Below are 27,229 nucleotides of genomic sequence, written 5' to 3'. Positions count from 1 at the left end.
TGGAACGTTTCCCGACACGATCCTGACTTTTACATTGGAGATGGTGGACAGGCTTTGGAAAGTCAGGTGGTGAGTTATTTGATGCAGAATTTCCCAGCTCTGAACTATTCTTGTAGTGTTTATATGGCTAGTCCAATTCAGTTTCTGGTCAAATGGTAACCTCCAGAATGTGGATAGAGGGAGCTTTCAGCAATGGTAATGCCATTAAATGTCAAATAGGATTCATTAAATTCTCTCTTGTTGGAGACATTTTCATAGTGCGGATGTTACTTGCCACTTATCAGCCCACGTCTGAATGTTGTCCAGGTCTTGCTGCATATGGACACTGACTGCTTCAGTATCTGAGGAGTAGCGAATGATACCGAACATCGTACAGGCTTCAGCAAACATCCCTACTTCTGACGTTATAATGGAAGGAATATCATTGATGAAGCAGCTGAAGATGGTTGGGCCTAGGACACTACCCTAACACTGCCAGTGACCCCTTTCATCATATGCCGATGATCAAAAGTAGACTGATGGGTCCATAATTGGCCGGGTTGGATTTGTCCGGATTTATTGTGATCAAGGCATACCTGGGCGATTTTCCTCATCACCGGGTAGACACTACTGTTGTAGGTGTACTGAAATATCTTGGTTGGAACATGGCTGGTTCTACAACACGAATTTTCTATACTATTTTTGCAATATTGCCAGGGCCCATTGCCTTTACAATAGTGGCCAGCATTGTCTTCAGCATCAGTGGAGTGACAATTTCAATGGGCTGTGAATAGATCTGGCCCAGCTAAATTGCTTTTACAAGGAAGAAGATGTTGCCCAGGTCATAATGAAAGTCGAGATAGCTCAAACACTTGAAGGATTTAAAATTGATTGGATAGTCTGTCTGCGCTTACAAGTTGATAAGGCATCAGCACTGAAATGTATCCAAGGATACTGAAGGCAGTGAGTGTAGAATTTATGGAGGCACTGATATCATTTGCAAATTTTCCTTGGACTCATTTGCCAGAGTGGTTTGAGGGATAGCATCTCGCCTTTCAAATTAGTAGACACTTCTAGACTCCACACTGAGTTCAACAATTTCAGACTGTAAGCTCGGATACTTCTTTGTTTTTTTCTTTCTTGCCCCATCACCATTCCCTTTGGCCCTCGCAGTCTTCTGGCATTGATTCTCAGCTATGTTCCAGCCTTTCGCAGACCTTCCTTTCACCCTTGTCCCACCTAGACCTTGCTCCAATCCTCTTACATCTCAATATTTTCCCAGTTTTGATGAAAGGGCTTCGACCTGAGACATCAGCTCAGTTTCTCTCTCCACAGATGCTGCCTGGGCTGCTGAATATTTCCAGCATTTTCTGTTTTTATTTCAGATTATTAGCATCCACAATATTCTGCTTTCTGATGTGGCACTGTGGACTTTGCCCTAGTAGCGCTCGCCAGAGGAACTATTATTCTTGCAGTATTTAGAACTGAATGCCAGTTGGAGAGTGAGATGCCAGGTGGGAACCAGGCACTGCCTGCTTAGTCCTTCTTGACTGCCTGGCTGTAACTCATTCCCTCTCTGCCTGCACTCTCTTAAGCTGCAAGTTGACTCCATCCAAAGAATGTGCTATCCACATAGCTCTCAACCTCAGATGCACTGCAGTGACACCTGCTCTACAGTGGATCTCCAAAACCAGAGTTTCAGCTGACGAAACTTCCTAGACATATGGTTCTTCCATCGGAGTTCCCACATGGAACAGGATGCACACTCCACCAGACTGAGATGTCCTGCCTGCCTCCATCAATAGTGAATCTTGCTAGGTGAGTCATGGAAGTGTGGTGATTCGAGCAGTGGCTGAAGCTATTAGTGCACTTGGTAGGAAATGGCATTCCAAGATGTATTCACTTGGCCATTCATGTGAGGCCATTGAACTTCTTCAGCATTGAATCCAGGTTATCAGGGGCTTGGCTGCTGGCGTTCACCCCCACAGCCAGATTTTCCTTTTCAACCACGACTCTTAAGCTCTTGCTCCAACAACGTTCACAACCTCACCTCCAAACTTTTAAGTGATACTACACAATTATGATTTTGGGTACCCTACTGATGCATCTAGCTCAAATGAATAGATTGGTTAGCCTTGAAATGTTCATTGAAATGAGTCAGCATCACGAAAGGTGATGTGTCACCTACTTTGCAGTCAGTGGGTCGGGATTAATTGCGATTCTGACCCAAACACCCATTTCAGAGTTCTCCAATTTGACCCCGAGGTTTTTTAGCTGTTCTACCCAGAATTGAAATGTCCAATTCCACGGGGCATGCACTTAAGTTGAGAGGGGGGTAAGTTCAAAGGAGAGTGAGGGGCAATTTTTTTTACACAGAGAGTGGTAGGTGTCTGAGACATGCTACCAGGGGCAGTGATGCCGACAGACATGACGGGCGTTTAAGGGGTTTTTAGATAAGCACATGAATGTGCAAGGAATAGAAGGACATGGACCAAGGGCAGGTTGAAGGGATTAGTTTAATTTGATGTCATGTTCAGCACAACATTGTGGGCCGAAGGGCCTGTTCTGTTCTGTGTATTTTCTACAATGCGGATATATTCGCAAGGAGGCAGCTGTATGTTCTTTTAAGATCCTTGCATCTAATCATGTCATTATCAGGAGAAATAAATCAACACTATTAGCAAAGGTTACACTTCCCTTTCGTTAAGTTATTGTTCCTGTTATAATTGTATGTCCTACAAGAGCCCACCCAGTCAGCAATGTGTTTCTATGTTTTTGGTGAAAGCTCTGCATTTCAATTGATATATTGAAATATATATTGATATATTTAACTGTGGTTTGGAAATAAGTGAATTCGCTAATTGCTAATTTCGTATCTTTTTTCTGGCATATTGGTATCTGCGGTCGTGTCTGCCTGAATAGGCTGGAGAGGATGGACAGGTCAGAGGGCATGATGATCTAAATGTGCATCCGCTGTGCAGCTAGCTTCGCACTGCCGATGGCATTCCCCCAGATTCTCCTGCTGAGGCCCTCTGATTAGCCGTGCTGTTTTAGTTTCTATCACCAGGCTCATGGAATTAGGCAGAGCTTGATTGACTACAACGACAACGTCGTTACATTTCTATCATTTAGATTGATCTGAAGGCTGCTGGCATTCGCTGGTTCAAATTTGCTCTGGGAAGCCAAAACAAATTGTTATTCGGACACCACTGTCTTAACTAAGCCAACTTCAGACTGGTGACAGAATAGACTTAGCGTGACTTGCTATACAACGTTAGGCTGAGAGGCATCAGCCACTGGCAAGCAAGTTAAGAATAGCTCTGAAGTCTTGAACAATCCTCCTTGTCCGTTATTAATTAATGGATCGGAAGGAATATGAAACCTATAATGATATGCGAAAGCCACTTGCAGGTGTTGAGTAATGCCCTAATTGTCAGCGCTAGCATGTTGCTTTCATATAGTAGCAAAATTACAATGTTTTCCATGTCCGTTCTAAAAATGTGTTTACCTCACCAAGGTCCGAGTTAGAAATTATTGCTGGCAACAAAAATAATCACGGATAAATGTGTAAGTAACAAGATATAAAATTACTGATTCAGCAGTTAGAAATCCACTCGTACATTCATTCCTGTGGTCTTGTGGAACCCCAAGGTTGCGTTTCAGTTCAAACTGAAAAAACAGCAAATGCTGGAAATACTCCAAAGTCAGACAGTGGGGAAAATTCTCCCGTCCCGCCCGCCACGGGGATCGTAGCAGATGGGAAGCGCGGACCACACAAAGGTCCATTGACCTCGGGCTGGGTTCTCCGGTTTTGGGGCTAGCGTGGCTGGAGAATCCCAGCCAGTATCTTGAAGAAAAGAGAGTTAGCATTTCAGGTCGATGACCTTTCACCAGAACATTTCAATTTGCTGATTGTTCGTAGAATCCCTACAGTGGAGAAGGAGGCCATTTGGCCCGCCCACTCTGCACCGACAACAATCCCACCCAGGCCCTATCGCCATAACCCCAAGTATTTACCCTGCTAATCCCCCTGACACCAAGGGGCAATTTAGCATGGCCAATCCCCTTAACCTGCACATCTTTGGACATGAAGGGGCAATTTAGTATGGCCAATCCCCCTAACCCGCACATCTTTGGACACGAAGGGGCAATTTAGCATGGCCAATCCTCCCTAACCCGCACATCTTTGGACACTAAAGAGGCAATTTAGCATGGCCAATCCCCCTAACCCGCACATCTTTGGACACGAAGGGGCAATTTAGCATGGCAATCCCCCGAACCCACACATCTTTGGACACTAAGGGACAATTTAGCATGGCCAATCCACCTAACCCGCACATCTTTGCACCACTTTATGAACTTCCATATTTTCAAAATTCATAAACTTCCCTTCATATTTACATATTTGTTCCATTTACTTTCCTGAAATGTTATATATGTTGATGGTACAAAGTTGATTTGCGTTGGAAATTGGTTTTGGAAAGTAAGCTGAGTCATTATCATTCGTATTGCTGTCCTGTCAAAAAGAAAAGGATGCATGCTGTAGATCTAACACTGCAGTGGAAAAGGTGAAACCCGAATGCTGACCATAACTCCAGCCTCACACTGGGAGAACCCAGCCCTGCCTTTAATTTTGGGCAGTATCACTGGCACTAACCTACAGGCAAATCTCAGCAGATGAGGCCGGAGAGGACCCCAGGCTAGGGGCTGGCTGAGATTGGGAGCACTGTTGTTCCCAGGTTCCACAGGAACTAATTTTTTTCGTAATGTTTTTCACAACACACCTTTAGTTGCAGGCTGCCAGGACACTGAGTGGGTAAAGGTGATCCTGAGCAGCCAATAGGCCCAATACCCTTGATGCCAGTCACCTGTTGTAGCATAGGATTACAACAGGGAGTTTAACTGTGTTGTGTTTCCCCCCCTTCCCCATTGATGGAGTAGCTTTTCTACATTTTTTTAATTCTTTAATGGGACATGGGCATTGCTGGCTGGCCAGCATTTATTGCCCATCCCTAGTTGCTCGAGGACAGTTGAGAGTCTACCACATTGCTGTGGCTCTAGGGTCACATGTAGACCAGACCAGGTAAGGATGGCAGATTTCCTTCCAATGGCACAGTGGTTAGCACTGCTGCCTCAGCTCCAGGGACCTGGATTCGATTCCCGGCTTGGGTCACTGTCTGTGCGGAGTCTGCATGTTCTCTCTGTGTCTGCGTGGGTTTCCTCCGGGTGCTCCGGTTTCCTCCCACAGTCCAAAGATGTGCTGGTTAGGTGCATTGGCCATGCTAAATTCTCCCTCAGTGTACCTGAACAGGCGCAGGATGTAGCATTTTTACGGTTACTTCATTGCAATGTTGATGTAAGCCTACTTATGACTAATAAATAAACTTTAATTTTCGTGAACCAGATGGGTTTTTCTGACAATCGACAATGGTCATCAGTAGATTCTTAATTCCAGATTTTTTTATTGAATCCAAATTCCACCATCTGCCGTGACGGGATTTGAACCCAGGTCCCCAGAACATGAGCTGAGTTTTTGGATTAATAGTCGAGTGATTATACCACTAAGCCATCGCTTCCCCAATTTGTGCAGAATTTAATTTCACTCGAATGAGGAAGGTGACACCTATAGCAAACTGATCTTCCATTTGACGTAGTAGCCCCAGCTGAATTCTTCAGCCACAGAATCGGATGCAAGTTCCCCAAAAGAACAGTGCAGAATTATTTATTCCACACACCTGCATTGCTCTGGCCTTTCTCAATGAAACTAATGATTTACTGTTTACTTAACATGAATACATAAATCTGAAGTTGCTTTTGCACCACAAGCCTGTATCTAGTGTCTTAGTCTGGACTTTGGTTCCAAAGATAACCTTCTCCCCTTCTGCCCCATTATTTCATTTGAATGTGGAGTTTTTTTAAAATGCAAAATGCATTAGAGTGGGAGCAAATCCCAGCTCCTTATAGTTAAAGTAGAAAGTAGACTACTGCTTTAGTTCTATATAAAACTATGTAAAATATATGGTGCTAGTGAATGTTTCAGGATTTGAAAACATTGCAAATAACCTTCAATAAACCATCCAAAAATATAAACTTGGATAGATTACTGCCTAGCAGTTCAGGTGAATTGTGCCAGATAGACTGAAATTGCAATGTACAATTATAGCATGCAAACAGGATACAACAAAAGGGTGAATGTTGTTAAAATGCCAGAGGAAACTTCATCTAAGTATGCTAATGCATTTAGAGGTCACTGTTGTGCAGGATGATTTGACTCCTAATTAAATTTATTTATGAGAGAGAAAAAAATAATTGTGAAATAGCTAAATAAAACTGCTGATCAGGTCAAATTTTAGCGCTTTTAAATCTAAGCGAGATCTAAATTGATCGTAATGATAGAATATTCTGGCTTTTGTTTCATATGCAATTCTAGTTAATCTGTGTGATTAAATTTTGCAAATTAGAGATTAGGCACAGTGGTTAGCACTGCTGCCCCACAGCACCCAGGACCCGGGTTCGATTCCCGACTTGGGTCACTCCCTGTGCGGAGTCTGCACATTCTCCCCGCGGGTTTCCTCCGGGTGCTCCGGTTTCCTCCCACAGTCTGAAAGACTGTGCTGGTTAGGGTGCATTGGCCATGCTAAATTCTTCCTCCGTGTACCCGAACGGGCGCCGGCCGAAGTGTGGCAACTAGGGGATTTTCACAGTAACTTCATTGCAGAGTTATTTGTGACAGTAACAAATAAATTAAACTTTAAATCTTAAACTTCACTGTGGTGTGCTATATTGATATTCTTAACAGCAAGCATGTCATCTGAGTACCATTCATCACCGTAACAATAAGTAGCAACAATTATGATCAGTGCAAAATGGCGCAGAAAAAAATCTAATAGTGAAACTTGGACTAAATGTGTTTAGCAACAAAGAAAAATAACAGGGTTAAAAATAATCCTTAATACTATGATTAATACATCGTAACAGCTTTGACATGCCTGCACTGCACAAAATGCGTAATAGGGAATTGAGTGGAGGTCAGCTTTGACTTATCCTTCTAAGTTACTGATCATTTCATTTTTTTAATACTTTCCCTGGTTCTAACCACAGTTAGATTTGACAATAATAGACAATGCTGGAAACGCACAGAAAGTCTGTTAGCATCTGAAAAGGAAAGGTGACGTCCCATGTATTTCCTACATTTTCTGTTTTCCCCTCAGATCTCCAGCATTTGTATCGAAATTAGCCAGAACAGGGAGTGCAGGAGTTAAAATAGGGGTAGTTTTTATCTCATTGGAACTGTCCAGCAGTTTAACCTGGGTCTCAGGGGGGGCATATGAAGCCCTTGCCCCAGGCAGGTGAGGACCAGATAAATATTCGGAGGTTTAGTCAGGTGGCATTATTCGGACCACAAAATTTTCACCCTGTGTCTCGCACACGGTGACGCTCACACTGGGAAATTTGGTGTCAGGAGAATTCAGGGCCAGTTGAGATCCAGTGAGTTTAAGTTGTCGTATATTGTAAATAGTTCACTTGCGAGCCAGACGGGGAGCGGGAGTGCTTCCCCGGGCCCCACAAGGAAACCACGAGCCGCCCCTGCTTCAGGCTTCCTCCCAGTTCCTGATCATAATTACTTGCCACAAACTTTGCCACTGCCTCCAGGCTCAGGCAGGAGACTCTCCTGAAGGATAGCAATGATGCTCAGGTGTTTAAAATGGCCAAGCGCTCACGTGGTTACAGCATATTCCGCATCCCCTGTGCTGCATTGTGCCTTAAAATTGGGGCTAATGGCATGACAATTAAAAAGCAGCAATGTTGTGAACTAATGCAGTATGTGCTTGTACAGGCCAATAAGGTCCTTGGTTTGACTTGTGTACATACATATATATGCCTTTGTTTTTAACTCCAAAGGTGTTTTGGGTGGCTGGGTAGCAAGGTGAGTTGGAAACATTAACTGCTGCAGAAAATAGGCCCAGGCTATTTGAGCTCCTGATTATCATTAATGGAATGAAGAAGAAGTGGGTGGGAAGCTGCCGCTGACCAGTGAGAAATCAGCCAGGCCACTGCTCGCCATTGGCCCGTGATAGAGGGCAGGAATTTATGGCCTTGCGTGTCCCGAAACCAAGGTCAATGGACCTTTCCATTGTCTGGCCGTCGCCCGCTCTCGTCCCCATGGCGGGTGGGACTGTAAAATTCCGGCCAGAATCTGAGGGGGCACATGACAGTGATTTTGCGTTCAGAAAGGGAGGGAAATTCAAGGCAGGAGAGACCCAAGCTTTGCTGTGGTGCTTTGAAGGAACACCTGCTGCTCCCACACTCGGAAAGGAAATAAAGACATTTCCCTTTTTTGTGGCCTCCTCTCTAACTGAATCCTTTTCTGGCCTGCGTTGACCTGAAATAAAAGCTGTAACAGATTCCCCAGTCTGATCTCAATTTGCTTGTAGACCTATTCCGTTAGCTGATCTCAATTCAGGTATATATCTCAATGCTCCTGGCACTAGGAAAACGAGAAGAGTTCCTGCTCCAATTAATTTTCTCTGATCTCTTGCTGGAAGGTATGGTCATCAAACGAGGACTGGTTCAGGCTCAGCTGTTGTGCTAATTGCTAATTGTGCTGTTGTCCTATTGCTAAATAATCCAGTGGTCCTCACTTTGGAGGCTTACACATGAAGCCTGGCCACTTGGGGTGAGACATTGGAGAGAGAGGTTGGCACCTGTGGGGATGTGGCACTAATCAGTACCTTCAGTAGATCCAGGAGAAAACAGCAGAGGAATAAAATAGTCTCCTCTCTTCACCAAAGTTGCAGGTGTTTAAAGTCTATGTTATGCCCATACTCTGAGTGAATGCATGTATGAGATTGTGTGTATATAAACAGGGGTTCAGATAGGATATTGTTGCTGACATTTCGGGAAATTTTGGAAGCCAAAGCTTCTATTTAGGTTTTGTAAGTAATCCAGTGGTAAATTTATAATATTTAATCAAAAGTTGAATGTATTTGTGACTCGAGTTCTTATCTTAAGCCCTGTATAAATATATTTATTCTATGGGCATTGTTGTTATATTTGCAGTTACTGTGAAGGATATTGGCCAACAATTAAGGTAAAAATGTTACACCCACATGAAAACATCACCTAACAGCATCTCATGATGATTTAATCCCAAATAAACATTACCTACAAAATGTATAGAATATTATACCAGCTAATGGTTCAATTTTGTGCTTAACCTTCAGTTACATTTGATTGTTGAAGGACATCTACATTCATGAAAGGGCAACCATCACTGGTTCAATATCCTGTATATTTTTCAAATGTAACACCTATTGGGGATGTTTCATAAGAATATATCTGTGTGCACAAGAATCCGTTTTTGATAACATACCTTTGCACCTGCAACTTGAAATTTTGCGCCTTAGTATCTGTTACCTGATGAAGGATGCTGCATATAATTTGAATGTGATTTTTTTTTTTGTAAACCATTTTCACTGTTGACTTCAGTCTGGAGGGTCTGACCAGGAGAGAACAAAAAAGCAGAAGAGAGGTGACCGTTACTCCGTTCAGACATCACTAATTGTAGCTACCCTTAAAAAAATGCTTCCCATTGGCCTGAACATGTGTTCACCTGCTGACCAAGAGCTGATTAACATAGCCAAGACAAGATATGCCTTGGTAAGTGATGAATTTTCAGGTATGCTAACAGTAATTTGATTTGATTTCTTATTGATGTATGTATTGGGATACAGTGAAAAGTATTGTTTCTTGCACTATACAGACAAAACATACCGTTCATTGAGTACATAGGGGAGAAGGAAAGGAGTGCAGAATGTAGTGTTACAGTCATTGCTAGGGTGTAGAGAAAGATCAACTTAGTGCAAAGTAGGCCCATTCAAAAGTCTGATGGCAGCAGGGAAGAAGCTGTTCTTGAGTCGGTTGGTACGTGACCTCAAACTTTTGTATCTGTTTCCCGACAGAAGAAGGTGGAAGAGGGTATGTCCGGGGTGCGTGGGGGTCCTTGATTATGCTGGCTGCTTTTCCATGGCAGCGGGAAGTGTAGACGGAGTCAATGAACTGGACTACGTTCACAATCCTTTGTAGTTCCTTGTGATCTTGGGCAGAGCAGGAGCCATACCAAGCTGTGATACATCCGGAAAGGATACTTTCTGTGGTGCATCTGTAAAAATTGGTGAGAATCATAGCAGACATGCCAAATTTCCTTAGCCTCCTGAGAAAGTAGAGGCATTGGTGGGCTTTCTTGTTGGGGAGGAAGCTCCAGGATTCTGACCCAATAACCATAAGTCTGGATGGTGTGCTACTTGGAGAGGGTTCCCATCCATCTGTTACCCTTGTCCTTCTGGGTGGTAGAGATTTGCAAAACCTGGACACAGTTACAAGGTTTTCTACAGTTTGGTATTTATAGCAAGATCATAAACTAATTCTTCATAGTTTAGTCAGAACAAGATCTTTATAGAGGCAAAGATATGTAAAGCATTTGAAGTACGTAAGGTATCAAATAGGATAACTGTATGTGGATAATGGGAGGAGGAACAGGTTAGGTTAAGCTATGGTACCTCCTGCCGTTGACTTACCACTGTCCAGATTCTAGCAGGAAGAATGATTACTTGAGCAAGGTACTAAAGTTCACCCTGCAAACAACATAATTAGCATCTTCTGAGGAGGAGAGACAGCTTAGGTTATTATATGGGGCATTGAACGTTTCCAGCATCATTTATGCTGCAGATAAAGCTGCACCTTACATTGTACAATAAATCCATCAGTCAGACAATCATTGCAGAGCCAAGCTTGAAGCAGGTTAAAGATTTGGTACAGCAGTGTTGCGACCTTGTCTCTAGTCAATGTTCTACTGTATCTGCAGGTTTGTGAATCAACTTTTTGTACATCCCAAAACAAAAGCTCAAGGACCTAATGCACATGTGTGCAATACTTGGTGCTAAATGTCTAATGGAGTGAACAATTCTAGACTTCAAAATCACGATTAGCTCATAAACTACACTTTGTGTGGAGAACGACCAAGAGAAAATGTCTTCAGACCCTGACAGAAAGTGAAATTATTTTTTTCCTCGGGCGCTCTAAAGTTTAATGCTTTGCTGTAACACTGACCTACTCTCCAAAAGAGAAAATCTCAGCAGGTCTGGCAGCACCTGTAAGGAAAGAAAAGAGCTGACGTTTCGAGTCCAGGTGACCCTTTGTCAAAGTCGCCGATTGCTCAAGCAATCTTCTCTTTTGGTTTCAGATTCCAGCGTCAGCAGTAATTTGCTTTTATCCTAACCTACTCTCTCTCCTTTCTTGCAACCCTGACAGAAAGATACAGATGAAGAAGTACGAGAGTTTCTTCAGGAAAATCTACACTTGCAAGGAAAGGTAAAATAATTTTTTTATTATTATTCATTCGTGGGACATGGGCGTCGCTGGCTGGGACAGCATTTATTGCCTATCCCTAGTTGCCCTTGGAGGGCAGTTGAGAGTCAACCACATTGCTATGACTCTGGAGTCACACGTAGGCCAGACCACGTAAGGAGGACAGATTTCCTTCCCTAGAGGGACATTAGTGAATCAGATGGGTTTTTCCAACAATCGACAATGGGCATCAGTAGGTTCTTAATTCCAGATTTTTTTTTATTGAATTCAAATTCCACCATCTGCTGTGGCGGGATTTGAATTCCGGCCCCCAGAACATTAGATGAGTTTTTGGATTAATAGTCTAGCGATAATACCACTCGGCCATCATTTGCCTTTCAAAGTGAGAAAAACGACCATTCATTTCTCTGTTTTTTCAATCTCCAGATAGCTACAAGTTCTAAAATCAATTGTAATCAATCACCTATAATAGATTTTCCTGTAATTTTAGTGAGTGCCTTTGGGTCATCTGCATCGAATGCACTGGCAATATTGCCGACTATAACTGAACGTACCATATTTTCTATCCCATTACTTAATTGATGCGCAAAGCATTGGGTGGTGGAACTGGGTGGCACAGTGGTTAGCACTGCTGCTTCACAGCACCAGGGACCCGGGTTCAATTCCCGGCTTGTGTCACTGTGCGGAGTCTGCACGTTTTTCCCATGTCTGCGTGGGTTAACTCCGGGTGCTCTGGTTTCCTCCCACAGTCCGAAAGACATGCTGGTTAGCTGCATTGGCCATGCTAAATTCTCCCTCAGTGTACCCAAACAGGTGCCGGAATGTGGCGACTAGGGGATTTTCACAGTAGCTGCATTGCAGTGTTAATATAAGCCTATTTGTGACACTAATAAATAAACTTGAACTTAAATGATTGGCAGTAATGATACCCGGTCCATGGCTCCATAGTATTAATGTCAACATCTGAACACGAAGGACCTTCACTTCCCTTCCAATGATCTCCATTAAGAAATGCACAAAGCAAAGTGAAAGAATAAAGAGTTATTGCTCCATTCTTCAGCAGAGGAACTGTCCCACCATCAAAGCTATTTGCAGGGAAAGATTTGTTGGGGGGGTTGAAAGTCACTCAAGAGGATCATAGAGCAGAAAGTGATGCAACTCGGAAGTTAGACTGATTCCCGGAAGCCAGAATGGTAATAATTGGGGAGAACTTTAACCCACCAAAGTCAGACCTCCAATCTGCCCACTTCCAATTGTAACAAATGGGCAGCATGGTGGCACAATGGTTAGCACTGCTGCCTCACAGCACCAGGGACCCGGGTTCCATTCTCGGCTTGGGTCACTGTCTCTGCGGAGTTTTCACATTCTTCCCATGTCTGCGGTTTCCTCCCACAGTCTGAAAGACGTGCTGATTGGGTGGATTGGCCATGCTAAATTCTCCCTCAGTGTACCCGAACACGCGCCAGAGTGTGACGACTAGGGGATTTTCACAGGAACTTCACTGCAGTGTTAATGTAAGCCTACTTGTAACACTAATAAATAAACTTTAAAAAAAGAGGAAGTACTTGAGGCTTACTGGAGCAAGCTGATTGTATCAACAATGAACTCTTTGATCTGTTCTGGAGCTGTCAATCAAAGCAGTTCAAAGTGGTCAGGTAGCACCTGTGGCTCATTCAGGCTATAAAAGGGAATCCCCTAGTGAAAGTGACATCTCCTGTCAGTCAGAGGACTTCAAAGGGGCCTCTTGTCAGTCGTCTTCAGAGAATGGTAATCGGGGCTTGGGTTGGATCAAATTGTTAAGTAATTGGACATGGAGTAGTAACTTAGTAATTTCATAAATGTGTTTTGCAGTGTGAAAATTCTTCAGCCATGCGATGGCAGATGGCACTGTACAAGGATATGGCTGGCAAGGCTGAAGACAGCAATAATCCTGACAAAATTGTCAAACGAGTGCAGGAAGTCTCTGCCGTCCTGTTTCACTTGGAGCAGGTACAGGCGTCTGAGAGAAATGTGCTTTGTGTTCAGTAGCCTGTATTTTGTATGTGTAACCCACACCAAAGATAGTACTTGATGAAATGATAGCAGTAATTCCTAATCATTGCACCATGTACTTTTAAATGTATTATTAATCTTAGAGGGTCAGCATATTGCAATGTTCGGAATGTGAAACCATAAAATAGCAAAGGAAACAGTAAAGGTGACATGGCGGCACAGTGGTTAGCACTGCTGTCCTCACTGCAAGAGTTTTAACAACACCAGGTTAAAGTCCAACAGGTTTATTTGGTAGCAAATACAATTAGCCTTCGGAGCGCTGCTCCTTCGTCAGATGGAGTGGATATCTGCTCTCAAACAGTGCACAGAGACACAAAATCAAGTTACAGAATACTGATTAGAATACGAATCTTTACAGCTGATCAGGTCTTAAAGATACAGACAATGTGAGTGGAGGGAGCATTAGGCACAGGTTAAAGAGATGTGTATTGTCTCCAGACAGGACAGCCAGTGAGATTCTGCAATCTCCACATCATGGCCCTCACAGCGCCAGGGACCCAGGTTCGATTCTGACCTCGGGTTCTCCCCTGTGTCTGCGTGGGTTCCCTCCAGGTGCTCTGGTTTCCTCCCACACTCCAAAGAAGCACAGGTTAGGTGGATTGGCCGTGCTAAATTGTGTCCCAAGATGTGTAGGTTAGGGGGCTTAATGGGGTAAATACAGGGGGATTGGAGGTGCATACTCAATGGGCCAAATTGCCGCCCTCTGCTCTGTCTACGTCACCAAGTAAATATCAGTATCAGTAAAGGATAATTAACATGTACGATTTTATTTTCAAATGTAGTGAGCTGAGTATGATTCTGATACTTTGAGTAGGGATTGAAGGTGAAACATTATGATGCACAACACTGGCACCTGTTTTATTTTGGTCTCTTGCCGCAGTGCCAGCCCGATTTGAGTGGACAAAAATCTGGCCTATAACCTCCCTCAGATTCACCAGAACTATCAGACACCAACTATCTCTTAACCGCCCTGAAGAAGTCACATCGACTTGAAACATTAACTTGGGCCGGAATTCTCCGGCCATTCACGCCCTGCCGCCGTTGCTGTAAGCAAGGACAGAGAATTTGGCGCTCAGCCAGGTCTCTGTTCACTGCAGCGAGACCAGCAAACCCCGCTGGGGTGAACGGCCAGAGAATTCCGACCTCTCTTCCTCTTGCCACAGATGCTGCCAGAACCTGCTGAGTTGCTCCAGCATTTTCTGCCTTCATCTGTCAAATGCTGCTCGTGTTATCGTCGTGATGTAAATATCCCTCTTCGCTCACTGCTGCCAGCACAAGTATTGCTTATTTCAAAGGAGCCATTCCCCCTTGCAATGGTCTTTCCCTTCTTCCCAAAGCAGGTCTTATATCTGCTGCAAGCCACAAGCTGGAACACTGAATATTTCTGCCACTCCAGAGACTTCGGATCCTTTAGGGTGCTTCAGGGCCAGGCCATTAATAATCTTTGCACTATTTCTCTCCAAGCCATTTCAGGTGTTAATATCATCAACCTGTCACACCCGGGCTGGGCTCAGATTACAAATTATTGAATTACGTTTCGTTTCTAAAACTAAGCAACTAGGATGTCACGAGTTTACCTACAATGAAAGCATTAAATTGGGGCAAAGAGTAAACAAAAGAGGGGGTAACATCTTGTAGAGTGTTTTTAATACACACAGGACACCTCTTAATGATGTCCCCCCACCCCCAGCCTTTTCACCAAGGTTATTTTAAAAAACGGCACACCCATATACACTGGACAATGGCAGGCAGGTGAGTATCGTGGCAGTGGAGGCAGATTGAGGGCAATGATTGGCCACTTATGACCCTCAATAGACCTAAGGGCAGGATGACTAGTGGACGCCATTACCCACTCCCTGTTTATGGGGTCCGGGTCAGGAAGTGGGCGGGAAGGCGGTGGACTAGCCACTTGACATATTTTCTGTACTCCAATGCCAATGATTTATTATTGTCACATGTAATGGGATACAGTAAAAAGTGTTTTTTCTTGCGCACTATACAGACAAAGCATACCGTTCATAGGAAAGGAAAGGAGAGAGTGCTGAATGTAGTGTACAGTCATAGCTAGGGTGTAGAGAAAGATCAACTTAATGCGAGGCAGGTCCATTCAAAAGTCTGATGGCAGCAGGGAAGAAGCTGTTCTTGAGCCGGTTGGTACGTGATCTCAGATTTTTGTATCTTTTTCCCGACGGAAGAAGGTGAAAGAATGTCCGGGGTGTGTGGGGTCCTTGATTATGCTGGCTGCTTTTCCAAGGCAGCAGGAAGTGTAGACAGAGTCAGTGGATGGGAGAGTGGTTTGAGTGATGGACTGGGCTTCATTCATGACCCTTTGTGGTTTCTTGCAGTCTTGGACAGAGCAGGAGCCATACCAAGCTGTGATACAACCAGAAAGAATGCATTCTATGGTGCATATGTAGAAGTTCGATGGGGCACCTTAAAATCCAGCGCCTTGTTTCTTTCATGTTTAGTGGAAGGGATGTGGTTCTAAACTAGTAGTAATGTCCACTTTTGAGGGCATACCAGCTACTTAAAATTATATGACAGTGTATGTTTGCCACACGTTGGTACTCCCCCAAATACTGTGGTAGATTCTGTGCTTATTGCCTATGAATGGACATTAAATCTAGCCCACCAATCTCACCATGGTGCTGCATCTATTGCGGTGGACAGTGCATTGACCAGATTCAGGGAGAACATGTGCATTTTACATAATTTGTCACATCAGTAACACGTTGGAACTTATTTGTTGGTTAGACAGAACATCCTTTCAAGTCCAAGAAGATGGTTTGGTACAAGCTCTTGTCAAAACAGCGCAGGAGAGCTGTGGTAGCATGTTTCAGAATGACTCCTCTGTATAACCTACCAAGGTAAGCTCGCATGCAATGTAGAAACAGAGAAAAAGCTGTTTGTCCCTCCAGGTATCATGCCACTATATATAATAGATATCTATTTCAAAGTGCTCATATTAGACTTTTTTTAGTCCAGTAATAATGAAGGAATGATAAATCTAGCCGAACGTTTTTAAAAGTTATTTCAAGACAGTGTTGTGTAATTTGTTTCTGGAAATCATTAGTTCCAGTAAATTAAATCATAGGAAAACATGGTAAATATTGAGTGATAATTTATTCGGCGTTGTGTGCTTTCACAAGACAAGCAAGTCGACCAGAAACTGATACCAAAATAGACATGCCCTGAAAACTTGGAAACTTCTAGAAAACGTGCCCTTCCCTCCGTGATCCAATCTTATATATTTTTCTACAATTTGTTTCAGCAGTGGAATAAAAACCCAGACATGTTAATCTTTTCTCATTTAACAATTTTTCATTCAGTGAAAATTGCATTTACAAACAAAACTTGTATTGCAGGCAGCTCTTTAGCGATATGGTGCAAGATGTTAATGCCCTGACTTTGTCTGATTTATAATTATTCATACCTGCTGTTGCTGCAGACTACAATGTAAATGTGATGGTGATGCTGTCTATTTTTTGTGATGACTGTTGAGGATTTTGAATGCCTTGGGTAGTCTTAAATAGTTAATAGTTAGGTTCGGAACCATTTGGTACCCGTTTGTCAATCTTGTGCTATGCCATTAGAATGTTTGGATCTGAAATGACCTGCCAGGTGCAAGAGAGGTTTTTGAGTCGCAGTACTACTGCCCCTAACGGATACCTAAGAATGAGAGCCTTCGACGATCGCAACATCCATACTGATAGTAAGATCCTTGTGTGCAGTCGTCCTCACAACTCTTCTGTACGGCTCAGAAACCTGGACTACATACAGATGCCGTCTGAAGCCCCAGGTACAATCAATGTTGTTTGAGATGGATTTTCTGCATCAGTTGGGAGGACAGGCGTACTAATATCAGCATCCTTGAAGGAGCCAAGAGTACCTGCGTCAAGGCTCTGATCATCCGAAACCAACCCTGCTGGGCCGGACACATGCTTAGGATATCAGAGTTCCAACTGCCAAATCTTCTTCACCCAGCTCAAGGAAGGTTCCAGAACAAGAGGAAGTGTTTCAAAGACACCTGAAGGCTCACCTCAAGTAATGCAACCTGGACGTCAATAGCTTGCTCAGAAGAGACCTACTTGAGGGAACTTCCTGATCGAAGAGACACAATTCTTTGAGAACATCTGATGGCAAGAGGGGGTTTGGAAAAGGGGACTGAGAAAGGAATGCCAGCAATCCCGAGACCAAGGACCCAACACACCTCCCAGAAAGACCTGGCAAGTGTGTGTAGTCGGAGATGTGGCTCTCGGATTGGGCTCATCAGCCACGCAAGAACCCATGGAAGCCACGAGAAGTGACACGGAGTTTCTTAGGTGGGCAATCGCACTCATTAATGAGTGATTGTTGAAGAAGAAGACTACTGTACATCTGAAATTTGCACACCATCTCAGTCGAAAATATGAAAGAAAGTAGTTGTGTTTATATCGTGCCTTTTGTGACCTCAGAAACCTAAGGATGACCTAAATGTTTCACTTTGACAAGAACTTGCCGAGTGACATAGTTCACCCCACCATTCACTGCTTCCTCTCTGGCTGACCTTGCACCTTTGCCAATGCAGGGATGGACTTTCAGCTGCCCCTTTGAATTTACCATATGCTCAGTCGCACAGTAGGGTTTGTTTGTAATTACCTATGTCACAAATGACCTGCGTGCCATTTTAAAGAAATGCCTTTAGCCTTTTTGAGTCATTATGCCTTATAAATGAACCTGAGCAAAGCAATTGGAGGGGGGGTGGGGGGGGGTGGATTTTTTACTGATTGTCACAGGCTGATTAAAATTTATTTATGGAAAAATGCACTGCACAACTTAGAGTAGGTACGTAACGTCAAGTGAAAGCTCAGCAAAATACTGCGGATGCTAGGATCTGAAACAAAAATAGAAAATGCTGGAAAATCTCAGCAAGTTCTGTGAAGAGAGAATAGAGCCAACATTTCGATGACCCTTCATCATAGAATCCTACAGTGCAGAAGGACGCCATTCGGCCCATCGAGTCTGCACTGACCACAATCCCACCTGGGCCCTATCCCCATAATCCCAGGCATTTACCCTAGCTAGTCTCCCTGACACTAAGGGGCAATTTAGCATGGCCAATCCACCTAACCCACACACCTTTGGACTGTGGGAGGAAACCGGCGCACCCGGAGGAAACCCACGCAGACACGGGGTGAATATGTAAACTCCACACAGACAGTGACCCGAGGCTGCGAATCAAACCCGGGTCCCTGGCGCTGTGAGGCAGCAATGCTTGCCACTGTGCCATCCCTGGCAAGTACTTTCTTTCATATTTTCTACTGAGATGGAGTACAAATTTCACATAGTAGTCATCTTCTTCGTCATCTAGACTCGAAACGTTTGCTGTATTCTCTCCCCACTGATGCTGTCAGACCTGCTGAGATTTTCCAGCATTTTCTGTTTGTGGCCAAGTGAAACCTGTTGCTCGCTGATTTAAGTACAATCATAAGCAAAAACATAGGAGCAGCTTGGAGATTCATTCTGATGGCAATATTTTTAAAAAAGAAAATCAAAACAAAATCAAACAGTTAAATCATCTCACCAGCAGTGGGCAGTAGTCAGTGTTGGATGTCCCATCCCCCAGAAATTTTGCTGTGATTCTGATGAGTTTTCCAACATTTCGATTCAGTACTTTGGAGGAAGCACGACCATATTTTTAATTTTGTGTTACATTCAGTCAAGTTTGTTTCCCTCCAGTTCCTCAGCAACTCGGCACGCTGATCTAAAAGAACACGCACATGTACTGTTAGAGAATTTACATGTCAGATGTGTGTGGGTAGCGTGGGCATTGAAATTAAGGATCGTTCCCTGAAGCTGAATGAAGAAGCCCAAGGAGTACCTGATATTGGATCTCTGATTATTTTTTTATTGAGCTGGCGAGTTGCGGACAGCAGCAGAAAGCATTTCTAATCCACTGTTTTGTGATACTTTTAAGCACCTTTATCTAACAAAGCTGGTAGCGGTTATATATTTTTTCGCAAGCACTTGCCGTCCTAAAATTATTCCATGTCTCTTACAAGACAGTTTTGCAATTTAGTTTGTATAATGCACACAAAGCTGCTTTTGATTTAACAACTTTAAAATGCTCTGTAGATCACTGGCTGTTAAGCGATATGCTGGTTAAAGTACTTGCTTTGTTACCGTAACACGCAGGTCAGAGTTGTAACAAAAAATGTTTAACCTTCAGGACTTGTCTCTGCTTTTAGAGCCACAGGAGTGAGACTTGAACTTAAGAACATTAAGAATAATAAAATCAAATATCAAAGTTTTGTTACAATCTTAACACATTTTTTTCTATTGAGTGCATATTGGAAGTGCTTTAGTATTTAACTAAACACCTTTTGCTCATAGTACCTAGTTGTGATTTATGTTGCTGTCTGAACAATTTCTACAATGGTTGTATTGCTCAGAAAAACTTGAATGTAGAAAATTTATCCTCTTCTCTCAGACACAAAATTAGCTATTACTTCATGAACGCCTATCGAGATCTGTGGCTTCGCAGAGCGTGTGAGGAAACGGACTTTGCAAGTCTAGTGTACCTACTGATGGTAACGTAGACTTTGCGTGACCACCACTGACACTAAATCTTCGTTCGCAGTCCACATGGTTCATTGACAAGCATGTTGTACAATTACTGCAGTACCTGATAGGTCAGAGCAGCAAAATACGGCAGATGCTGGGATCTGAAACGAAAGCAGAGACTGCTGGGAAAAGCTCAGCAGGTCCAGCAGCATCTGTAGGGAGAGAAAACAGAGTTAATCGATGAAGGGACAAAAGGACTCTTTCTTTTAATTCATTCATGGGACATGGGTGTCGCTGGCTGACCAGCGTTTATTGCCCATTCCTGATTTCCTTTGAGAAGGTGGTGGTGACCTGCCTTCTTGAAACGCAACCGAGTGTCTCGCTCGGCCATTTCAGACGGCAGTTGAGAGTCAACCACATTGCTGTGGCTCTGGAGTCACACGTAGGCCAGACCAGGTAAGGATGGCAGATTTCCTTCCCTGAAGGGCATTAGTAAACCAGATGGATTTTTCCAACAATCGACAATGGTTTCACAGCCATCAGTAGATTCTTAATTGCAGATATCTTTTATTAAATTCAAATTCCACCAACTGCCGTGGCGGGTTTCAAACCCAGGTCTCCAGTCCATTAGCTGAGTTTCCTGAATTAATTAGTCTAGCGATAACACCACCAGGCCATCGCCTCCCCTCAACTCGAAACGTTAGCTCTTTTCTCTCCGTACGGATGCTGCCAGACCTGCTGAGTTTTCCCAGCCCCCTCTGTCTTTGGTCAGAGAAACAAGTTGATATTTGAAATTATCCTTTGGTTCTCAATCGGAACATCCACAGTAAAGACAAACATAGTGGGCAATCCGTTTAGTCAGAGTTACTGCAATTAATATGTGGTTCGAAAAATGTGAGTGAATGAAAGGTAGAATTCCACCAAGCAGGAAAGAGATGCTGACCTAAATTTTTTAAAAACACACTGAAATGAGCAAGGATTCTAAAGGAAATTGGGTAAGTCATAGCAAATTTATAAACTGGTGACACAAAAGTATACCCACCATGTAAAATATTCCAACCTTGAAATTGCACGTTGAATATTAGCAAGTATTAATGCCACCTTTAAAGTGACGTTCAGATGAATTTCACATGAACGCATTGAGTACTCAATTGGTTATATTCACAATGTGCAATTTCAAGGCCATCTCTATCAGTGCCACAATTTAATTGCATAATGATTAACAAAAAATGACTAGATTTTTTAAAGTTTTGGGTGTAACCTAACTAACTTTTATATAGTTGGCATCTCTGACCGGACACAGTCACATTTATCTGTTGTGGAACAATGCAGAGTCAAAGTGGTAAGCCTAAAATCATTGACAGTCTTTGCTTGCCGCCTTCCTGTGCTCTCTGACCTATCAGCCGAGCAAAATTGTACAAGTGCGATCTCTAACAGTTGTGCGATAAGAGTGTAACCACTAAAGTCGTGTCTTTATTCCCAACCCCTCCTATTTCACTCTCGCCCTTCCTCAGGCACCGTGCATCTAACCTCTTCATCGAAAGTTATAGAAATTCCTGGATTGACACCGAGGAGCATTCGTTTGAGGATAAACTAATAGATGACCTGGCTGTAAGTACTGGTTTCTGTGAGCTGGCGTGCAGCCGTGCTGTACCAGTACGTACAACCCTGTTTCTGCACCATATGCTGTCGCTTGTATTTTTGCGTCAAAGTCTGTGGCACAGTCATGCCTTGTCTCCTGTCACTCTGTGTTGCATGACTGGAAACTGGAAATAGCTGAGTCCGTGGAATGAAGCATTCCGTCTGGCAGAGGCGTGATAACGAATGCATTTCAGCTAAGAACTCTTTCGCAGCAAAGCCTGTAGGTCATTCTTCCGTTTTACTTTATTCTTCTATCTCCTTGACTCTGCTTCACTTTACTGCCAGAAGAGCCCATTTGACATCTGAAGGGACCAGTTGCACCAGAACCAGAAATTTGTATACCCAGGTCCAGTAGATCTGCGTTCATAGTAAAAAGAGATCAAAGAATGAAGTGTAAACTGAATGAATATGACGAATTGATTCAAACTGGATCAAAGCAATGTTATGGGTAACAACGACTTAAATAAACTGCTAAGAATCTGTGTGCGCATCAATTCAATTGGTGTCTCTCAATTTGCATATGCTCCACAAATGGTCTAACCAAAGTAATCCAAGCCATACTCTTTAGTCCTGAGTTAATAATCACATTCGGGGCGATATGTAGTTGCTGCATCTGTGTCGTAGCAAGTTTTATGCCTATAATAATGTACTGTGCTGTAATTATAGGGCCTTCAGCTTTGCGAAATGATTCATGCTAACCCCATGATCATGTACTCATCACAAGCCACTCATTGAATCATCCTCATTAATTCGGCAAGAGGACAATTTTTATTGTTACTCGTTTTTTTTTTAATTCTTCCGATTTTTAGTTTCGTATATTTCTGGTTTTATCTTTTTCACCTTTTAATTTGCCACAAATGGCCCAAGCCCTGAGTCACAAATTCCTGGAGTGACACAGAGAGCAATCAGACTACTAGCAGATTTGGCTTTAAGTGTTGCTTTCTATGAGCTGCCCTGCAACCATGCCTATACTAGTATGTGCAACCCTGCCTTGCCTACCATGAATCTCTATCCTTCCCCTCAACATCCAACTTTGCACAATGCTGCGTCTTTGACTTGCTTCACTGCTTCACATGGCCAAGCAAGGCCATATGCCAAGCCCCTGGACGCTTCACATTTTCCCTCTCCTAACCAAAATTGCCCATCTCTGGTAAATTAGCACACAAAAGGCAGCTGTATGAAAAAAGAGGCATACAATATTGGGGGCAATTCTCCCCAAAATAGACTAAGTGCCCAGCGGCTGGGAATATGGGAGATTTTGATTTCTTCCCGATCGCCCCCTTCCTCTTTCTCTCCCAATGATCCCTCATGCAGAGTGCACAGTGGGTCCCCCCCGTCCCTCCCCCCACCACGACCCCACGATTGGCCTTGTCCCCTTTTCACTGCCCGGTGGGTGATAGGCAGTGCCAGGGTGCCTGATGGGCACTGCCCGGGTGTCAGGCTGGCACTGCCCAAGGGGCACTTCCACTGCCCCCGATCTCCCGGGGGGGGAGGGGGAGGCCCTCAATGGCCTCTGTCCCCACCAGCGGGGTGATCATGCCTGGTCTCTTGATCGGGGCCAGCTTTAATCCCCGCTGATGGGGAAACATTGGCGAGCCTGGAACTACTGTCCTGGGCTCACTAATGATATAGAAATGTGAATTTCCATATTTTAATCAGCCTCGTACTGATTTCCGGCGCAAGGCTGATTACTGGGCTAGTTAGTCTATTACTGGGCTATTAGTCCTGACTGGGCTACCTCTTCTAGCCCTGGCAGACCTGAAGATCACCCGTGGCATGGTGATTTCAGGCAGCCCTGTGATCAATTTCTGCATTTCCTGCCTGTCAGCTGTGTAAATTCTGAAGTGGCCAGGTCACTTTAACCTCCATGCACCGCCTCCCCGGCCACCTGGCAGGATTTTAAATCATTGCAGCACTCCATTCTGCAGCAGAGATTTTCCTTTCTCCCTCTCAGAAGCTGCAGGTGAAAGCAGACCCCTTTGAAATCCTCTGACAGAGAGGAGATTTCAAGTTCACTGGGATGGGGGGTTCCAGTCTGCCCAGCTGTGCACTCAACCCCAATGTATGCACACGGCTTTGATTTGAAGTTGCTGAGGCTTCCCAGCAAGCAGAAATTGTTGAAACCGTCTTCCATTGCATTTGAAGCCTTTGATCTGCAACAATGAGTGTCGTGCCTCCTAATGGATTTCTATCATCCTCCAGCCACCTGTGTTTATTTTGATTTCCCTTCACAGTTGACTGCATTGATCCCCATTGATCCTGACCACAATGTAGACAGAGTCTGATCATGATTAACAGTCTGTGGTTTCAATCCGATCTCTGTGCAGCTGGGTTTTGCAGGCGTGCTGAGGCCCTGCCCCCTGTATGATGACACACCCCCTTTATTTTTGGCAGAATGTCATATGACCTGCAGAGAAAACCGGCGTATTTCTCTGCAGAGAAGCACACCGGTTTTCTCACCGGAAGCAATGCTCTGCCATTTTGTTTGGTAAGATTTTGCCCCATGTCTCAAATTATCCACATACTCTATCAAAATGATTTTCTCTAAAGGATATCCGTTTAACTTCCAAATGAATGAAGCAACAATACCTACATCCAACATTTACAGAGAGAGCACCTAACTCACTCTGGCATGCACATGGCCAATCCAGCAGTTTCAAGCCTCATATTGTGTCGGTGTAAATCCGACTAAGGTACTAGTTGTAAAAGTGATTTTTTTATGCTCATTACTGTGATAATCGAGCCTCTCTTCAGTGCTCATTTACACTGTGGGGCATGATTCTGCGAGCCCCTTCACCGCGGGCAAATAAATCCTGTTATAGCCACTAAATCTCGCAAGAGGACCATAAAGGTTTTTGCGGCGGCAAGATCTCGATTTGACATCTCCCCTGCCAGCGACATAATCAGGTATGCTACTGTCACATGGACAGCAGGGGGCACAGTCATTAGCACTGCTGCCAGGGACTGGGTTCAATTTCGGCCTTGGTTCACTGTCTGTGTGGAGTTTACACGTTCTCCCCGTGTCTGCGTGGGTTTCCTTCAGGTGCTCCGGTTTCCTCCCACACTCCAAAGATGTGCGGGTTAGGTGGATTGGCCTTGCTAAATTGCCCCTTAGTGTCCAAAGATGTGCGGGTTAGGTGGATGAGCCATGCTAAATTGCCCCTTAGTGTCCAAAGATGTGCAGGTTAGGTGGATTGACCATGCTAAATTGTCCCTTAGTGTCCAAAGATGTGCGGGTTAGGTGGATTGGCCATGCTAAATTGCCCCTTAGTGTCCAAAGATGTGCAAGTTAGGTGGATTGGCCATGCTAAATTGTCCCTTAGTGTCCAAAGATGTGCGGCTTAGGTGGATTAGCCATGCTAAATTGCCCCTTAGTGTCCAAAGATGTACAGGTTAGGTGGATTGGCCATGCTAACTTGCCCCTTAGTGTCCAAACATGTGCGGGTTAGGTGGATTGGCCATGCTAAATTGCCACTTAGTGTCCAAAGATGTGCAGGTTAGGTGGATTGGTCATGCTAAATTGCCCCTTAGTGTCCAAAGATGTGCAAGTTAGGTGGATTGGCCATGCTAAATTGCCCCTTAGTGTCCAAAGATGTGCGGGTTAGGTGGATTGGCCATGCTAAATTGCCCCTTAGTGTCCAAAGATGTGCATTTTAGGTGGATTGGCCATGCTAAATTGCCCCTTAGTGTCCAAACATGTGCGAGTTAGGTGGATTGGCCATGCTAAATTGCCACTTAGTGTCCAAAGATGTGCAGGTTAGGTGGATTGGTCATGCTAAATTGCTCCTTAGTGTCCAAAGATATGCAGGTTGGGTGGATTGACCATGCTAAATTGCCCCTTAATGTCAGGGGGAGTGGCAGGATAAATAAATGGGGTTACAAGGCTAGAATTGGGAATGTGATCGGTGCAGACTCGATGAGCCAAATGGCCTCCTCCTACACTGTCGGGATTCTATTAATCTATTTCTATGATTCTATTGCCATTTTTAAAGGTGGCACCCTGATCTCTGTGCAGCCAGGTTTTCCTCGCGCGTTGAAGGCCTGACCCCCAGGAAAGCATGCAAGGGTGTGAACCTGATTTCCATGAACTTGAATTAATCTTAATATCATTAGATGGCTTAACGCTGTTGCTTCCGGTGGCGTTAAATGCTTATCCCCCTGCTGGTGTAACGTCAGGCTGGTGGGAATCACCACTGGTTTTCGAAATCCAGTGGTGATGATCACACTGGGGGCACGGAAGTGAGTATAACCCCGAGTTGTGAGGGACATGGCAGGGCATTGCCCTGACACTGGCACCCTGGAACTGCCAGGGTAATCCTTGGGGGGGGTGGGGGGGGGACTATTCCCCTTACGTGTGGAGGGGAAGGGGGTGTTCCCCTTAAGTATGGAGAGGAGTGGGGTGTTCCCCTTACGTGTGGAGGGGGGCCCAGTGGTTGATGGGGGAGGATTGTGCTTACATTGTGAATGGGAGGGGGGTGCGGTGACTGGGGGGGAGGGGGCACCCTGATTGTTGTTGGTTCAGGCTGGATGGGCCAAATGGCCTGCTGGTGCACTTTGGATTCTATGATTCTAAGGTGTGAGGTGGGTTCCCTGACCATTGAGTGGTTGGGGATGTGAGGAGATTGCCCCTCCATGTTTAAGGTTTGGGGGTGTTTCCCTTGTCTGCTGAAGTCCCAGTTTCTGTAGGGAGGGGAGAAAGCCTTTAACTTTGACACAATCAGCATCAAATACTCAGTCTATAGCAAGGGAATCCCTCCGAGTGCAACCAAACAGTTCAACAGCATTCATCTTTAGAGTGCCAACTTCATGCATGTTCTAATGTAGAAAAACGAATTTAAAAATTTAATATGCACGACAGCTGATGTCTAGAATTTTATTCAAATATACCAGCTTTCATCTCAGAACTTACTTCCGAGAGGAGACATCATACTAGTAAGTGCTGCTCCATCTACAGCAGTGATGGGGTAGGAAGGAACAGTGGTGCTTGGGGCATTTGGTCTGGAATGTTTGTGTATTTCAGGCACCCTTTCGTCTTTTCCTTTGTTTGCAATGGTTGGAAAGTGAAGTCAGGAGACACATTTGGTACCTCTGACTGGCACAAGCAGATCAAATACATAGGGTTCTTATAAATTGGCTTACTTTACTTGAACCCTATCTGGTGATAAACTAGCAAAATAATGACATCTCATTGGTGTTATATAATATGGCTGTAATTCTCAGTGTGAATTGATCATTTAATACCCTCCCTAGTGGTGAATTAAGTACCAGATTTGGGGGGCAGGGCAGCATTTAATAAAGAGGCAACCTAGCTGCCTTCCTGCCACTACCCTGATTAAGTCTGTGGTGGGAAGCTCCTTCTCGCCCCACTGCTAAGCGAGGCCCTTAAACGGGTCTCATCGTGCCACTGCTGATTATTGCAGGGTTGCTTGCTGGCTTCCAGGGGATCCCTTGCTTAAAGGCACTCAGTGGCCTGACTGAAGGACCTGGCATCGGGAAGGGGAATCCGCTGAAAGCTCGCTGAGAACCCATTCTCCCATGGCCTCCCGGCTGCCTATCATTCAGCCTTTGGTCCTGGGGACCCAGGAACAATGCTTGGCTTTGTGTGGGTGTCATGCTGGCAGCAGCCACTGTCTTCCCAGTGGTACTG

The 27,229-nt window shown here is 44.3% G+C and overlaps 1 protein-coding gene across 2 annotated transcripts in view; it reads left to right on the top strand.

Moving 5' to 3' along the window:
- Window positions 1-27,229, top strand: part of LOC144511368 (ryanodine receptor 1-like) — a 495,584-nt gene that overhangs the window by 349,424 nt on the left and 118,931 nt on the right. For both annotated transcript variants that reach the window (XM_078241663.1, XM_078241662.1), the window contains exons 70-75: window positions 2,902-2,919; window positions 9,469-9,639; window positions 11,290-11,349; window positions 13,198-13,335; window positions 16,153-16,265; window positions 21,456-21,552. In XM_078241663.1, the coding sequence (XP_078097789.1) occupies window positions 2,902-2,919; window positions 9,469-9,639; window positions 11,290-11,349; window positions 13,198-13,335; window positions 16,153-16,265; window positions 21,456-21,552 (597 nt within the window). The remainder of the gene's footprint in view (window positions 1-2,901; window positions 2,920-9,468; window positions 9,640-11,289; window positions 11,350-13,197; window positions 13,336-16,152; window positions 16,266-21,455; window positions 21,553-27,229) is intronic.

The sequence above is a fragment of the Mustelus asterias genome, chromosome 24 (assembly GCF_964213995.1).
Source record: "Mustelus asterias chromosome 24, sMusAst1.hap1.1, whole genome shotgun sequence".
NCBI classification, from domain to species: domain Eukaryota; kingdom Metazoa; phylum Chordata; class Chondrichthyes; order Carcharhiniformes; family Triakidae; genus Mustelus; species Mustelus asterias.
The sequence above is the reverse complement of the archived record's forward strand: the minus strand, read 5'-3'. Positions and strand labels throughout refer to the sequence as shown.